Below are 16,809 nucleotides of genomic sequence, written 5' to 3'. Positions count from 1 at the left end.
TTGCAGGATACAAAATCAACACACAAAAATCGGTAGCATTTCTATATGCCGACAGTGAACACTCTGAAAAAGAAATCAAGAAAGTAATCTCATTCACAACAGCTACAAATAAAGTGAAGTACCTAAAGGATTTGTTATTTATTCCAGTCTACTCTGGCTTGTTTGGAATTTTATGTTTGCTTAGAGATTCTGCGTAATTTACCTGTTGAATGTCTTATTTATTTTCTGCTAGGCAATTGCCTCCTTTACAGCATTAGATGGTGCCTTAAGCCCAAGTTTGTCTCGTCTAAGCGAATGATCAGAGTGCTGGCCATCCAGAATGGGGGAGGTCCCAAAGGTGTTGTCTCGGCAGTGTGGAAGAGCTAGCTGGCTAAGGGTCCGTGCCCAGGGGGCCCCGTGGAACATACCACCTACAGTGTGGTGCTGCTGAACAGCCGCTCTCATTTGGCATCTCCTTTGGCTGAGTTACAGAGCAGAGGTTCCAGGGCTGAGGACGACACTTCTGCCTCCCCGTTTTGTCTCTGGCTGTCCTCAGGGACGTTTCTCCCCTCAGGCACTCACGATGCTTCCTGTGGGTTGAGTCAGGAACAGCTTTTCTGCCAGGGACCCCGAGATGGTGGGGAAGCTGACCTTTCCCCTCAGTATCACTTCTTCCATGTAGAAACCATAACTAAAGGGCAATTTTCCGCACACATGATGCCAAGCAGGTTCGGGGGACAATGTTACAGATATGGAAATCCAATTCTCTTATTGTTTGCTTGGCAATTTTTCGCTTCTCTGTGGCCCTGCGAACTGACTTATCCTCACAGATGAGTTCAGGGATGTTACTGATGATAATCTTGGCATCATATATTTGTTTTCGTTTTTCTTTGAGGTAGAGTGAAGCCAGCTTGCACCTATGCCACCATTTCAGAATCAGAAACCAAAACTTCTTTCATTGTCTTTTTTTTAAGTTAGTGTGATTCTTTTAAGTGCCGTCATTTAAATTTCATTTAAATTAGGCAGATTGTATTATTCATTCCCACAAGCACAGAAACATAGTAACACAAGGAGATAGTTGAACATATTTTACAATTGACTGGGTATCTTTTTTTTTTTTTTTTTTAAAGAAAATATCAGAGGAAGAAAAAAATTTAAAAATCAATCATGTCATTCTGAGTTTGCTTATATCTGAACTGATTAACAACAAGTGCAGTTTATAAACTATTATTAGCTTGCACTGAAGTAACATTTTATGGCTTTTCATAATTAACTAAGTTTTACAAGTATGAAGGTTTTTTGTTTTGTTTTGTTTTTAAAGAAAGAAAAAAAGAATGAAGAAGAGGAAGAAAAAGGAAGAGAGAGAGAGAGAGAATAGGAGTATCGCTTTCTTGCCCAGGCTAGAATGCAGTTTAGTAATGGGTATTGAAAACCTCTTTTATACCAATAATTATACTTAATGATGTAGACAGGAAGGAATAAGGGAAGAAAATAACAAACAAGCAGCCAACCAATATTTCATTTAAACCTATGAAATGCTATGCGATTACTGAGGAGTGATTTACTTCCAATTATGTAGTCACTTTTGGAATAGGTGTGAGGTGGTAATGTATGTTTTGTGTATTTGAAGTGGAGAGTTCTATAAATGTTTATTAAGTTTACTTGTTCCAGGTCTGAGTTCAACTCCTGGATGTCCTTGTTAATTTTCTGTCTGGTTGATCTATAGAATCGTTAGCTCTTCTTGTTACATTGATCCTTTTGCCATTATGTAATGACCTTCTTTGCCTCTTTTGATCTTTGTTGCTTTAAAGTCTACGTTATCAGAGGCGAGAATTGCATCTCCTGCTTTTTGTTTATTTGTTTATTTTTACTCTCTGTTTGGATGGTAAATCTTCCTCCTTCTCTTTGTTTTGAGTCTTTGTGTATTGCTGCATGTGAGATGGGTCTGGATGCAGCACACCGATGGGTTTTGGCTTTTTATCCAATTAGAATATATATAAGTTTAATACTGCCATTTGATGCTAGCTGGCTGTTTTGCCCATTAGTTGGTGTACATTTTTCACTGTGTTAATGCTCTTTGCTTTTTGATATATTTTTGGAAAGGCTGATATTGGTTGTTCCTTTATATGTATAGTGCTTCTTTCAGAAGCTCTTGTAAAGCAGGCCTGGTGGTGGTGAACTCTCTAAGTACTTGTTTGTTCACAAAAGATTTAATTTTTCCTTCGCACATAAAGCTTAGTTTGGCTGGATATGAAATTCTGGGTTGAAAGTTCTTTTCTTTAAGGATGTTAAATATTGGTCCCCACTCTTTTCTGGCTTGCAGGGTTTCTGCTGAGAGATCTGCTGTAAGTCTGATAGGTTTCCCTTTATGGGTAGCCTGACCTTTCTCTCTGGCTGCCCTTAGTATTTTCTCCTTCATTTCAACCCTAATAAATCTGGCAATTATGTGCCTTGGGGTTGGTCTTCTTGAAGAATATCTTTGTGGTGTTCTCTGTATTACCTGGAGTTGAATATTACCCTGCCTTGCCAGGTTGGGAAAGTTTTCCTGAATGATATCCTGAAGAGTATTTTCCAACTTGGATTCATTCTCTTCGTCACATTCAGGTACACCTATCAAACGTAAATTAGGTCTTTTCACATAGTCCCATATTTCCTGGAGACTTTGCTCATTCCTTTTCATCCTTTTTTCTCCAATCTTGTCTTCTCGTTTCATTTCACTGAGCTGGTCCTCGACTTCTGATATCCTTCCTTCTGCTTGATCAATTCGACTGTTTAAACTTGTGCATGCTTCGCGAAGTTCTCGTGTTGTGTTTTTCAGCTCCATCAATTCACTTATATTCCTCTCTAAATTGTCCATTCTCGTTAGCATTTCGTCAAACCTTTTTTCAAGGTTCTTAGTTTCTTTGCATTGGATTAGAACAAGTTCTTTTAATTCACGGAAGTTTCTTATCACCCACATTTTGAAGCCTGCTTCTGTTATTGGAACACACTCGTTCTCCATTAAGCCTTGTTCCGTTACTGATGAGGAATTGTGATCCCCTGTAGAGGGAGAGGCATTCTGATTTTGAGTATTCTCTGCCTTTTTAGGCTGGTTTCTTCCCTTCATTATATATTTATCCCTCTGTCGTCTTTGTAATTACCAACTTTCTAACTAGGTCTCTGAGCGGACGTCACTTGTTGATTCCCAGGGCTGAAATCTGAGCAATCCACTGTGCCGGCCAAAACAGCGGTGTTAAGATTGATGGTGCTTTTCTGCCCAGGAACCTCCGGACTCTGCACCTAGAACTGCCGCGCTAAGGCGCCAGCAAAACCGCCACGCCGGCCACAAGAGTCGCTCTGGCGACCCGTGGGGCTCCTCCACTGGGAATCTCCTGGTCCGTGAGCAACAAATATTCATCTGAAAGTGTGGCGTCCTCTTGTTCTCTGCGCTTTCACTGGGAGGTATGTGCCCAAGCTGCTAGTGATCAGCCATCTTGGATCTCTCCTGGCTATCTTATATAAATGTGGTAAACAACTTTTGTAGAGATAGTACATGTGTGATAATGCAATATTCTTTTCCAAGTTTGGTCTACAGTTGAATAAACTTTTTATTTTATTTATTTATTTATTTTTGAGATGGACTCTCACTCTGTCACCCAGGCTGGAGTGCAGTGGCGCAATCTTGGCTCACCGCAACCCCCACCTCCTAGCTTCAAGCAATTCTCCTGCCTCAGTCTCTCGAGTAGCTGGGATTACAGGCACCCGCCACCATGCCCAGGCAGTTTTTGTATTTTTAGTAAAGAGGTTTCACCATGTTGGCCAGGCTAGTCTCAAACTCCTGACCTTGGGTGATCCACTGGCCTTGGCCTCCCAAAATGCTGGGATTACAGGTGTGAGCCACCACTGTGCCCAGCTGAATAAAGTTTTTAATTATTTAAAAACATGTTTACTGAATAATGCGATGGGTTTTTTTGTATAATGCATTTGGTTTTGTAAATATATATTTCCTGATATGATTTTTGTGAGAAATGCTATGGGAGGAACAAGTAGGTGCCAGGCACAGAGGAAGGAGCATCACCGTGGGAAAGGCCAGTTGCCGTCTGCTCACTCCCCCCGGAATCGCCCTCTTCCCATGCCCCTCTGTCCCCACTGCAAGCCCTGACTGCCCTCTTCTCCCCAAGGTGAATTTGATGCTGAACTAGAAGAAGAGTGCTGAGATGCCGCCGTTTATTCTGAAGCGAGATTTCAACAGGCGGGTCCCCCGTGGCAAAAAAAATCGGAACCTTGTTGCTGATTTTCCATTTGTCACCCCAGCAGAATGTCCCGGCACTTGCTCCCTTGCTGTCCCTTCTCAGGTCAGAGGCGGGTATTCCAGGGCCTGCCGCTGGGCTCTCTGGGCCAGTGCCCTGCAGACCCGCAGGAGAGCAGATGTGCCTTGCATGAGGTGTGGGTTGCGCCAACAATTCCCCTGGTCCTTTTCAGCCTCTTCAGTTCAACTTGAGCCTCCTTGTGTCCCAAACCCTCCTGCTGCCACCTCCACCAGGTCCTCCTCCCTAGTCCCCCAGCGTCAACACTATCCCTTGGGAGTTGTAGCTGCTGTCACTGACTCCCAGCTCTACACTGTCCTGTCGACCACATTGTAGCCCCCAGGCCTGTTGAACTTGCTCTCTAAGAGAGGTTGGGACCAGGCTGGGTTCAGGGTGACACCCATTAGAGGTGGTGGCCTTCACATATGCACACGGAGTTGAGGACCAGGGAGCTGCGGGGAAAGCAACAGCTGTAGGTGCCTTGCTCTTCTGTTGGAGGCTGCTGGGGTGAGAGCAGCTGCACAAGGCCAGGGCAAGTGCTAGGGTCTCTCCCCCATCACATGGTCACACTGGGATGTGGTGTGTAGCTCACTGAACTCCGAGCGAGCCAGCCCTCTCTTGGACTAGAAGGAGGCCTGCTATCAGCCCTTTGCTTACAAACTGCAGGCTCAATCCAGAAGGGGACGGCCAGCAGGGGCTCTCCTAGTGCCCAGAGACAGGCTCAGAGGTCTACAAGTTTTCTAAGCTTTTGATAATGTGAAGCTCCAGGCCGAGAGGATGCTGTTGAGCACATTGCAGCTATGTAATTTTTGGTGTATGTATGTAATATTTAAGGTTGGGGAAAAAAGCCTGAAAGCAAAGATATTAACTCTTATTAGAAAAAAAGACAAAAAAAAGCCAAAGCATGATGCGTCTAACCATATAAATGGAATCATACAGTAAACCATATCTTCGCAAAGTTGGCATGAGCTAAATAATAGTTTGTGGGTGATTTTCATTGTACAATAACTGTGAGACTTTTGGAATTATAAAAATATTTATTAATTTTTAGTGTGTTATTTAAACAAATGATTGGAAGATATGAGTAGGATTTTTCTGAGTATTTCAGATGTGTACTTGGGCTAGCTTTCTTGTCTTTTTCAAAACAAAGTAGTATCTTTTCTCTTAAAATCAGTAAATCTGTTTTCTTGTTACAAACAAGTTTGCAATTTTAACTATTGTTAAGCATACAGTTTAGTAGTATTAACTACATTACCATTGCTGTACAACCACCGCCACGATCAATCTCTACAAGTTGTTTCATCTTCCCAAACTGAAACTGTACCCATGAAATAACCCCATTTCCTCTTCCCCCACTCAGATGCTGGCAAACAGCATTCTACTTTCTGTCAATATGAATTTGATTGCTCTGGTACCTCATATAAATGGAATCATACAGTATTTTTATAATTTTTGCCTTTTGATCTATCCTATTCTCTGCAACCTTGTTGAATTTGTGTATTAATTTGTTTATTAGCTTTAGTAATGGTTTTGTAGATTCTTTCAGATTTTCTATGTATAGAATTGTGTCACCTGTGAACAGAGACAACTTTACAACTCCCTTTCTAGTTTGAATGCCTTTTGGGTTTTTTTCTTACCTAATTTCTCTGGATAGAACTTTTTTTGATTGTGGTAAAGAAGTAACATAAAATGTAGCATCTTAATCATTTTTAAGTGTACAGTACAGTAGTGTTAACTATATCAACCTTATTGTGCAAATGATCCCTTTTCATCCTGCAAAACTGAAACTCTTCACCCACTGAACAACTCCTCTTTCCCCTGCTCTCCGCAGCCCCTGGCAATCACCCTTTTATTTTTGTTTCTGAGAGTTTGACTTTTTAAAGTACCTCATATAACTAGAATTATGCAATGTTTTTCTTTTTGTGACTGGCTTCCCTTACTTAGCATAATGTCCTGAAGTTTCATTCATGTTGTATCATGTGATAGGATTATCATTTTTAAAAGACCGAATAATATTTCATTGTATGTATGCACCGCATTGTAAAACTCCATGCATCTATTAAGGGAGAGTCAGGTTGTTTCTACCTCCTGGCTACTGTAAATAATGCTGCCATGAACATGGGTGTGCAAATCTATAGTCAAGATATTTTTTCAGGCCTTCTGGATATATACCTAGAAGTGAGAATGCTGGACCATATTTGGGTAGTTCTATTTTTAAATTTTGGAGAAAGTCCCATACTGTTTTTGATAGTGGGCGTACCATTTCACATCCTCACTAGTGCACAAGGGTTCCAATTTCTTTCTTTTTTTTTTTTCTTAATAATGGCCATGCCAACAGGGGTGAGGTGATATTGTGGTTCTGATTTGCATTTCCCTGATGATTAGAATCTTAGTTCAGGCTGCTATAACAGAGTACCATAGACTGGATAGCTTAAAGAACAACTGTTTATTTCCCACAGTTCTGCAGACTGGGAAGTTCAAGGTAAAGGTGCTGGCAGATTCAGTGTCTGGTGACAGCACTCTTCAAGATGCCTGTGAAGCACTGGGAACACAGAGGAGCTTCAAGCCTCTGTTCGACACCAAGAGCGAGCACCCGATAGGAATATGGGAAGGGAGGCTCACAGTCAAGAAGCATGAGTTTTAGGGTTGTTTCTGCTAGTGCTGTAAAAACACCATTGTCGCTTCCCTAGGGACTCACTGCGTTGAACCTGTAACAGCTTTGGGTAGCATAAACGTGTTAAGCATCTTCCCGTCTATGAACACAGGACGTGTCTCCATTTATTGGTCTTCTGCGTGTTTCATCAGTGTTCAATCTGTTTCAGTGTGCGCACCTTTCACCTCCCTGGGTAAATGTATTCCAAAGGGTTTTATTCTTGTCCTGGTATTCTAAGAATACGCTGGTTTTCTGGGTGTGTTTTTCAGATAGTTTGTTGTTCGGGCATAGAAATGGGGGTGATTTTCACATGTTGCTTTTGCACTCTGTAACTTTGCTGACTTTGTTTATTGGTTGTGACCATTTTTTGGTGCAGTGTCCATCAGGGTTTTCTCTATGTGAGATCCTGTCATCTGCAGCCAGAGAAAATTGAGCTTCTTAGTTTCCAATTTGCTTGCTTTTTATTTCTCTTTCCTAGAATAGGCCATCAAATCGGCATGTAGCTGTCCCACTCCATGCCCTCCTAGGTTTTAGAATTGAAAAACACCTCTTGTTTAAGGTACATCCTAGTCCTCCTTTGGCGCATTGGAGCCTTCACAGATCCTTCACTCTGTGAATCAGCCCATTCTCCCTCAAGGGAGAGCACCCCAATTAATTTGATTCTCAAGTGAGTGCATACATGGGTCCCAGCACATATGCCTGCACACACACACATACACACACACACACACACACACACACGGGACACAGCCTTATGCTGATTTGATCATGTATTGTAAGAAAAAGAAATAAAAGGTGCCCAAATTAGAAAGTAAGAAGCTCAATTATCTATGCTTGCAGATGACATGATCTCACAGAGAGAAAATCCTAATGTACATTGCACCAAAAAAAAAGCGATCAAAACCGATAGACAAAGTCAGCAAAGTTGCAGAATGGAAAAGCAACATGCAAAAATCACTGGCATTTCTATGCCCTAAAAACAAACTATCAAAAAAAGACAACCGGGGAACCAACGTATTTAGAATACCAGGACAAGAATAAAACACATTGGAACACATTCATCCAGGAGTGTGAAAGGTGTGCACACTGAAATCGGTCAAACACTGATGAAACACATCGAAGACTGATAAATGGAGACGCATCCCGTGGTCATGGACAGGAAGACGGTTAACACCTCCATGCTACCGAAAGCCATTACAGATTCAACACAGTGAGTTCCCAGGAAAACAACAATGGGGTTTTTCGCAGCACTAGCAGAAACAACCCTAAAACCCCTGCTTCTTGACTGTGGGCCTCCCTGTCCACATTCCTATCCGGTGCTAGCTCTTGGTGTGGAATGGAGGCTTGCAGCTCCTCTGTGCTCTGGATGCTTCCCGTTCATCATGACATTTAAGCTCCCAAGCTAATGAGCTGCGGGTGGCTCTCCCCTCCACCCCCATCTTACAGATGGGACACGATGGATCAGAGACATGGCTCTCATTGGAAAGTAGGTGCCCGGTTAGAGGTGGCAGGACAGGAAGAAAGAGGTGGATCGAGAGCTCCAGTGCACACTTGCCCCAAGACAGGACCCAGATACATCCACCCAGTCAAACCACGGGCTTCGGGGCAATCCAAGAGTCTACATCCCTACTGGTTAAAGCCCAGAGGTCTCGTCCAAAAAAAGGCACGCTGGTTGGCGGAGGGGGAACCAATGAGAAGGTGTGGCTTAGGTATAGAGGGCGTGTGGAAGCCGCGCACTGTCGGGGACATCTCCTATTTCCGCCTGTGGTGAGGGTAGTGGTGTCCCGAAGGCCTCTCTGTTCCTGTCATATTGCCCGCTCAGCTGGGTTCCGTTCTCCCTTCCCACCATTATCAGGACGACCGTCTCCCTACAGCCCAGGCTGCCCGGACTGGCGCCATGAGCTTCCCTGATGAGGTGTCAGTTTGGGGGACTGGTTTTAACCTGGAGGGTGGCCAGCCGGCCGGTGCCCACACAACGAGGTCCGGAGCTCCACTGGGCCATGGCCGCGACCTCGATTTTAGCATGCTGCACAGCAGCAAGGGCGATGGCAAGGGCAAGAGCAGGTTCACAGATCCTGAGGGCTTCAGCTTCGAGTCTGAGAGTGAAATGATAGAGCAGGGAAGGGTGGTGCTCTTGGGTCAGGAAGGCAGTCCTGGCACCCCGGTCAACGACCAAGGGGATGGTGTGGACTACTCTTCCTACCCGGCATAGGAGCCAGCCGCCATCGTGCCACCACTCAGCATCCAGAGACGCCCATCCCTAGAAGTCGCCGCTGCCAAACGGTCTGCTGACATTTGGACGGACCTGAAGGTTGGTCCCAGTGGGAGAGGCGCACTGGGCCATAGCCCTGGAAAACGGTGACAGGTCTCCATTGGCCCTCTCTACCTCAGTGGTCCTGGGACGGGCCTGGCCTGGGAGAACCCGGAAAGGGGCTCAAAGAGCAGACAGAGCATCCAAGCGGATCCCCAGCAGCCCTCTGAAAAAGGCCCCGCCAGGCTGTCTACCCACAAGTCTGATTCTCAGGACAAGCCCGGAAGCCCCAAGAAGCCAGCAGACACTTGCAGACGCCCGAGTTTCCACTGCAGGGAGAGTCACCTTCACGTTCAGGGTCCTCTCCTGACCTCTGCTCCCCACAGACTCACTCCAGCCGTGGAGAAGCCCGCCGTGGGAGAGCTGGACGCGTCTTCCTCGAAGAAAACGCGGAGCACGGTCTGGGGAAAGGTGGGGGTCAGGCCCAGCTGCTCAGGAGCTGCCGTTACAGGGCTAGTACCCCGGGGCTCTCTAGGAAGGAAGGTGGCCCAGGAGAAGAAATCCCTAGGGGGTGAGCCAAAACTGGCCCCGGAGGGACCCTTTCCTGCCTGGGGACAGACAGTCTCAACAATTCCGCAGGATCCGGCCAGCTTCCCACCAGTCTCTGGTGTGAGTCTCCTGGAGAAGTCCGGGAGACCCAAGGAGCTCAAGCACTGCAGCCCTGGGAAGAAATCTGCGGGAAGAAAGACCAGGGAGTCTAAGGCTGTGGCCAGAGAAGATAACAACCCAAATAGAGATGAGGTCGCAAGGGCCCAAGTGAGTAGGTTCTCTTTGCTGCACTCCTCCTTCTCCTCCTTGTTCTCCTCCTCCCCTTCCTCCTGTCTCCCCGTGGCCCACCTCTCTTCCAGCACACACCTCTTTACCCATACCCCCTCTATCCCTTGCTCGAGGGTTGTCATCAGGAGCCCAGGGACACTAGGAGGCCCGATTGGGGTCCTCCTCGTAGGGGCACACATTAAAGGGAGCACTCGGTGTGTGCCAGGCCCGGCTCTGGACACTGCAGTTGTCCTGCCTCCTCCCCCAGGAGGAGCTGGGATGGAAGGCTCCTACCCCAGAGAGAAGCTGGTTTGGATCGGGGGACCCCTGAAAGTGTGGGCCGCAAAGCTTGGGCGTCTAGACTCATCCTCTTCCCAATCCCTCCTTCCCTAGCTGTTACGCAAGCCCTCCTGTCTTGGGGCTGACTGAGGGAGAAAGTGCTAATGAGATTAGTCTGGAGTCCCCACCTTAACACAACCCCTCCTCACGTGTACTTACCGCCAGCCCCACTCAGAAATTGCTGTTTCAGCTTCCCACACACAAGCCGGAGGTGATTTCCCTGTCCGTGGGTCGTGGAGAATGTAGCAGTGGGGACCCCGCCATCAGAGCTCCCCAAGTTCCAGGACCCTCACAGCCCTCGGCGTTGATCGTGAGACGTCTCGTGCCCAGACCCCGTGAGTCTTGTGAGTTTGATAGGGGTGGAGGGGAGAGGGCTTAGGGAGGGAAGCCTCTAGCTTTGTCTCTTCTGGAAGCTCAGCCTTGCTCCCAGGCTTCCCTGCCCAGCCAGGCAGCTGTCCCAAGGGAAATGGGGTGTCTACTGGGCTGGCCTGAAGCCACATGGTCCTCTCTGAGTGGGATCTGTGTGGTGGGGGGCGATTTGGAGCAGCACCCCAGACTCCAACTCTGGAAGGAGACTTTCAGCGGCACTGAGCCCTTTTCTGTTAAGTCCTGCTCAGCCACACTGCCCCTCCCAAGGCCTGGCTGTGGCGGCCCCGCTGCTGGCATCCTACCAGGAGCCACAATGCTAGGGGGCCACAGGTGCACATGGGCTCACGCTGGGGAACAGGGAAGGCAGTCCCACAGGGAGGGTGAGGGTTGGAGCTGCTGGGCAAAGCGTTGCCAGCACAAGGTGATGCTGACTCACCTTAGACCCTTCAAGGCCCTTTCCACCTCACTGGGAGGCTTAGAAGCTGGGTTTTGTGTTCTCTTTCAGGTGAGCATCGGCGGCCTGTCCATCCCCCAAGACTGCAAAGGCAGCAGCCGCCCCCGGGAGCCCAGGGCTGTCCTCGGGTAACGCTTTGTGTGGCTCCCAGAAATCCAGGTCCACACTAGATGGTGGGACCCGTGTCCGGGTTAAATTGGTTTCAGTGTCTTCCCCCACCCCCTTCTCCTTCCATACCCCACGGAGAGTGGGTGCCTCCTTTCCACTGAGGGTTCTGTGCCAATCCACCTCACCACCGGGCTGCAGGCTATGGGTGCTATAAGGGCTGGGGGAGAGAGGGAGGACAGGGAGAGAGGGGGCCAGAATTGACTAACCGTTTCTCTTCCTCCCGTGTCTGGCTGCAGAGGGAAGTTGAGGACCTTAGAGACCAACTAGGTATGACGGAGCCCTGGCTGGGGCAGGGATGGGCAGCGCTGTCTTTCTGCAGGTGCCGAGGGTGGGGGTGGGGTGCAGGTGCAGGCGGCATCACCGGGACTGACTTTCCTCTGGGGAAGAGAACCAAGAAGCAGGCCTGGCCCTGGAGCCTTCTGTGCCTTTCCAGCTGGGGGCGTGCACAGACAGCAAGTGTCGTCTGAACTCCGTATACACTTTGTCCACGAGTCCCAGAGATCTCCTTCTCTTAGGGCCATTAGAGATACCGCATGCGTTTTCCCTTTAACTGCTGCCTGGTACGGCTTGTGCGGGTTTTGCTTGGTGGCTGGCGTATCTGTCTTGGAAACAGGTTCTGAATGGTTCTGGGATGCCCCAACACCTGAGAACCCCTTTCCTGCTTAGAAGGCATTTCCATTTTTACTTCAGGTTTACCGGTGGGTGAGTCAGTCCCAGGGCTGCTGGGGTTATGGGTTGCAGGGCTAGGCGGTTCCCCACTGTGCACTGGGGGAAGGGGTGGAAGAGGGAAAGGGTGGGTTTCTGTTTCCCTGGGTCTGGAGTGCTTGTTCTGCCTCTCTGTTTCAGCCGACATGATCTTCCTCATGTATAAATTTCAGGACCTTTGACATGAGTGCTGCACACACCATGCCCCTTCCCACAATCCTGGTAGCGTAGGAGGGCTGTGGGTTGGCCCTGGCTGGGGGCCCGTCTTTGAGGCTGCTCTGTTTCACAGGATGGAGCCAGCATCTTCCTACAAGCAGCTGCTACCTTTGGAGCTCCTGAGGGGCAGCCAGGTGGGTTCCCTCCATATCTTCATCAGCCAGGGCTCCCCACTTCTGATACATTTCCCCCCTTTCCAAAGCAGTTTCAAATAAAGTTGTTCTCAGGTTGTGTTATGTGGTCTGCCCTCTGCAATTATTGGGAGTGTTGGGGAGTGTGGGGTGTTGCCCGGTTCCCTGGCACTGGAAGGACAGTTCCCCTGGAGCTCTGTGGCCAACCTCTGAGCAGCAGCCCTGCACTGGGGCTCACCATAGTGTCCTGGGTCCAGGTGCTGTGGGGGTCCTGTTTGGCTACAGGAGCATTTCCTCCGTTTCCCCGACATGCCCTGCTCATGGTTCCTCCTCTTGTCCTCCTACTTTGGGGTCTCACAGGTCCCCTTCTTCAGTGCTTTTCTCCCTCCCCTGCAGCAGGAACTGACAGACGCCTTCCAGAACCCTGGTCTCTCTCACCTTTCCTCCTGCAATTCACTGTCACGGTTCTGCCCTGTCACTGTCCTTTCTGTCACCAGCATTCTTGCTTTCCCCCGAGACTTGATGCCACAGACCTTACCTGCACGGTTATTTCTGTGCTGTGGAGGAGGATCACTGAGTTCATCTTCCCTCTCAGGGGCCCAGTCCTCTTTCTGGAGCCATTATGTCCCTCTGGTGCCACCACACACAAAAGTCGCCTGGGCCAGAAACCCGCGCAGCATCCTCAGTTCCTCTCTTAGCCCTCACCTTTGAACCTCACTTACCCAAATCCCATCAGGTGTCCCCCCTTAGTATCAGTAGCCAGGTGGAGGCAGAAACCACATCCTGGTGGGTGGCTGAGCAAAAGGGAAGGCACAGGAGGCACGGATGAGAAGGGCGGGGTAGTTTCTTGGTTGAAGGTGGGGGCACTGAGTCTGTTTTGGAGCCTGCACTCCAACCTGGTGGAAACTGCCCACCTGCAGCTACATGGAAGGTGGCTTCCACATCCTTGGTGCCCTATAGGTGGCCAACAGCCCCTTCTGCAGCTGGTCGACTCCATACCCTTGATTTGAAAATGGCCACCTGCTTTCCAGGGCAGGTGTGGATACAGGGATTTCACCATGTTGGCCAGTCTGGTCTCGAACTGCTGACATCAAGTGATCTGCCCACCTCAGCCTCCCAGAGTGCTGGGATTACAGGCATGTGCGTACCTGGCCCTGTGTGTTTGTTTCACATGTGTGTGTGTGTATGTGTGTATATGTGTGGGCGCACATGCATGCACCCGCTTGGGAATCAAATTAATCAAGGGTGCTCTCCCTTGAGGGAGAAAGGGCTGATTCAGAGTGGAGGCACTGGTGAAGGGTTTGTGAAGGCTCAAATGCACAAAACCGGGGCTGGGATCTACCTTAAACAAGAGGTCTTTTTCAATTCTAAAACCTAGGAGGGCGTGGAGTGGGACGAACTCTTAGAAATAAAAACTCTGGCCTGCCAAATACCATACCCACATGCCAATCAACCCTTGTGGGCACAGCCATGTGACTATTCGATCACCTATTCTAAGAAAAAGAAATAAAAAGCAAGCAAATTGGAAACTAAGAAGCTCAAATTTCTCAGCCTGCAGATGACTTGATCTCACATAGAGAAAACCCTGATGGACACTGCAACAAAAAACGGTCACAACCAATAAACAAAGTCAGCAAAGTTACAGAGTGCAAAAGCAACATGTGAAAATCACTCACATTTCTATGTCCGAACAACAAACTACCTGAAAAAAACACCCAGGAAACCAACGTATTTAGAATACCAGGACAAGAATAAAACCCTCTGGAATACATTTATCCAGGGAAGTGAAAGGTGTGTACACTGAAACCCATCAAGCACTGATGAAAGACACAGAGACCAATAAATGGAGACATATCCCATGTTCATGAACAGGAAGATAGTTAACATGCCCATGCTAACCAAAGCCTTATAGGTTCAACGCAGTGAGTCCCTAGGAAAATGACAATGGTGTTTTTCACAGCACTAGCAGAAACAACTCTAAAACCCCTGCTTCTTGACTGTGAGCCTCTCTGCCTGTGTTCCTATCAGGTGCTAGCTTTTGGTGTTGCACAGAAGCTTGAAGCTCCTTTGTGTGCACAGTGCTTCTCATGCATCATAAAGAGAGCCATCACCAGACACTGCTAGCCCCTTTACTTTGAACTCCCCAGTCTGCAAAACTGTGGGAAATAAACAGTTGTTCTTTAAGCCACTCAGTCTATGGTACTTTGTTATAGCAGTCTGAACTAAGATACTAATTATCAGGGAAATACAAATCAGAACCACAACATCAGCTCACACCTGTTGGGATGACCACTATTAAGAAAAAAAAACAGAAACTGGAACCCTTCTACACTAGTGGGGATGTGAAATGGTGTGCCCACTATTAAAAACAGTATGGGACTTTCTCCAAAATTTAAAAATAGAATTACCTAAATATGATCCATCAATTCCACTTCTAGGTAAATAGCCAGAAGACCTGAGAAAACATCTTGAATATACATTTGCACACCCATGTTCATGGCAGCATTATTCACAATAGCCAGGAGGAAGAAACAACCTGACTCTCCATCAGTGGATGCATGGATTCTACAATGCTGCACATACATACAATGAAATATTATGTGGCCTCTATAAAAGGAAAATCCTGTCATATGATTCAACATGAATGAACCTTCAGGACATTATGCTAAGCTCTGAAGCCACCAAAGGACAATTACTGTATGATTCAATTTATATGAAGTACCTAGAGTAATCAAATTCATCCCAACAGAAAACAGAATGCTGTTTGCCAGCATCTGAGTGGGGGAAGAGGAAACAGGGGTTATTTCATGGGTACATAGTTTCAGTTTGGGAAGATGAAACAACTTGTAGAGATTGATCGTGGTGACAGTTGTACAGCAATGGGGATGTAGTTAATACTACTAAACTGTATGCCTAATAGTAGTTAAAATTGTAAACTTGTTTGTAACAAGAAAACAGATTTACTGATTTTAAGAGAAAAGATACTACTTTGTCTTGAAAAAGACAAGAAAGCTAGCCCAAGTACACATCTGAAATACTCAGAAAAATCCTACTCATACCTTCAATATGTTCCAATCATTTGTTTAAACAACACACTAAAAGTTAATAAATATTTTTATAATTCTAAAAGTCTCGCAGTTATCGTACAATGCAAATCACCTACAAACTATTATTTAGCTCATGCCAATTATACGAGGATATAATTTAAAAAAGATTTAGAGTTTCTCACAAAAACCACATCAGGAAATACATATTTACAAAACCAAATTCATTATTCAAAAAACCATAACACTATTCAGTATAAATGTTTTTAGATAGTTAAAATGTTTATTCAACTGTAGTCCAAAATTGGAAAAGAATATTACATTATCACACACATACTCACTGTGCTGTGAGGCATGGCACACTCCAGCCCAGATACTACACTTTTCCCACTTTTCCCACAGTCTTCCCAACCCACAGACCAAGAGATTCCCTCGGGTGCCTACTCCACCAGGGCCCTGAGTTTCAAGCACAAAACTGGATGGCTGTTTGGGCAGACACTGAACTAGCGGTAGGAGTTTTTTTGTCATACCCCAGTGGCTCCTGGAATGCCAGCGAGACAGAACTGTTCACTCCCCAGGAAAGAGGGTTGAAGCTATGGAGCCAAGTGGTCTAGTTCAGTGAATACCACTCCCATGGAGCCCAACAAGCGAAGATCCACTGGCTTGAAATTCTCACTGCCAGCACAGCAGTCTGAAGTAGACCTGGGATGCTAGAGCTTGGTGGGGGTGGGGGAGTTAGGGACATCTGCCATTACTGAGGCTTGAGTAGGCAGTTTTCCCCTAAGTGTAAACAAAGATGCCGGGAGGTTGGAACTGGACAGAGCCCACCACAGCTCAGCAAAGCCGCTGTAGCCAGACTGCCTCTCTAGATTCCTCCTCTCTGGGCAGGACATCTCTGAAAGAAAGGCAGCAGCCCCAGTCAGGGGATCATAGATAAAACTCCCATCTCCCCTTTGGGAGGCCGAGGCAGGTGGATCACGAGGTCAAGAGATTGAGACTATCCTGGTCAACACGGTGAAACCGCGTCTCTACTAAAAATACAAAAAATTAGCTGGGCATAGTGGCGCATGCCTGTAGTCCCACCTACTCAGGAGGCTGAGGCAGGAGAATTGCCTGAACCCAGGAGGCGGAGGTTGCAGTGAGCCGAGATCACGCCATTGCACTCCAGCCTGGGTAACAAGAGCGAAACTCCGTCTCAAAAAAAAAACAAACTCCCATCTCCCTGAAACAGCACCTGGGGGAAGGGGCAGCTGTGGGGGCAGCTTAAGCACACTTCCTGCCTGCCAGCTCTGAAGAGAGCACCAGATTTCCCAGCAGAGCTCTTGAGCTCTACTAAGGGACAAACTCGAGGACCTCCTCGAGTAGGTCCCTGATCCCCATGCCTCCTGACTTGGAGCC

The 16,809-nt window shown here is 47.3% G+C and overlaps 1 protein-coding gene across 1 annotated transcript; it reads left to right on the top strand.

Moving 5' to 3' along the window:
• The first annotated feature begins 8,815 nt into the window (after positions 1-8,815).
• LOC110567182 (uncharacterized protein CXorf49) lies at positions 8,816-15,918 on the top strand. Its single transcript, XM_064368968.1, is given in 6 exon segments — positions 8,816-9,985; positions 10,515-10,683; positions 11,199-11,290; positions 11,552-11,634; positions 12,310-12,370; positions 15,814-15,918. Coding segments are annotated over 6 exon segments (1,680 nt in total).
• The last annotated feature ends 891 nt before the right edge of the window (positions 15,919-16,809 follow it).

The sequence above is a fragment of the Aotus nancymaae genome, unplaced genomic scaffold (assembly GCF_030222135.1).
Source record: "Aotus nancymaae isolate 86718 unplaced genomic scaffold, 86718_ANA_hifiasm-v0.15.2.pri h1tg000081l, whole genome shotgun sequence".
NCBI classification, from domain to species: Eukaryota; Metazoa; Chordata; class Mammalia; order Primates; family Aotidae; genus Aotus; species Aotus nancymaae.
The sequence above is the reverse complement of the archived record's forward strand: the minus strand, read 5'-3'. Positions and strand labels throughout refer to the sequence as shown.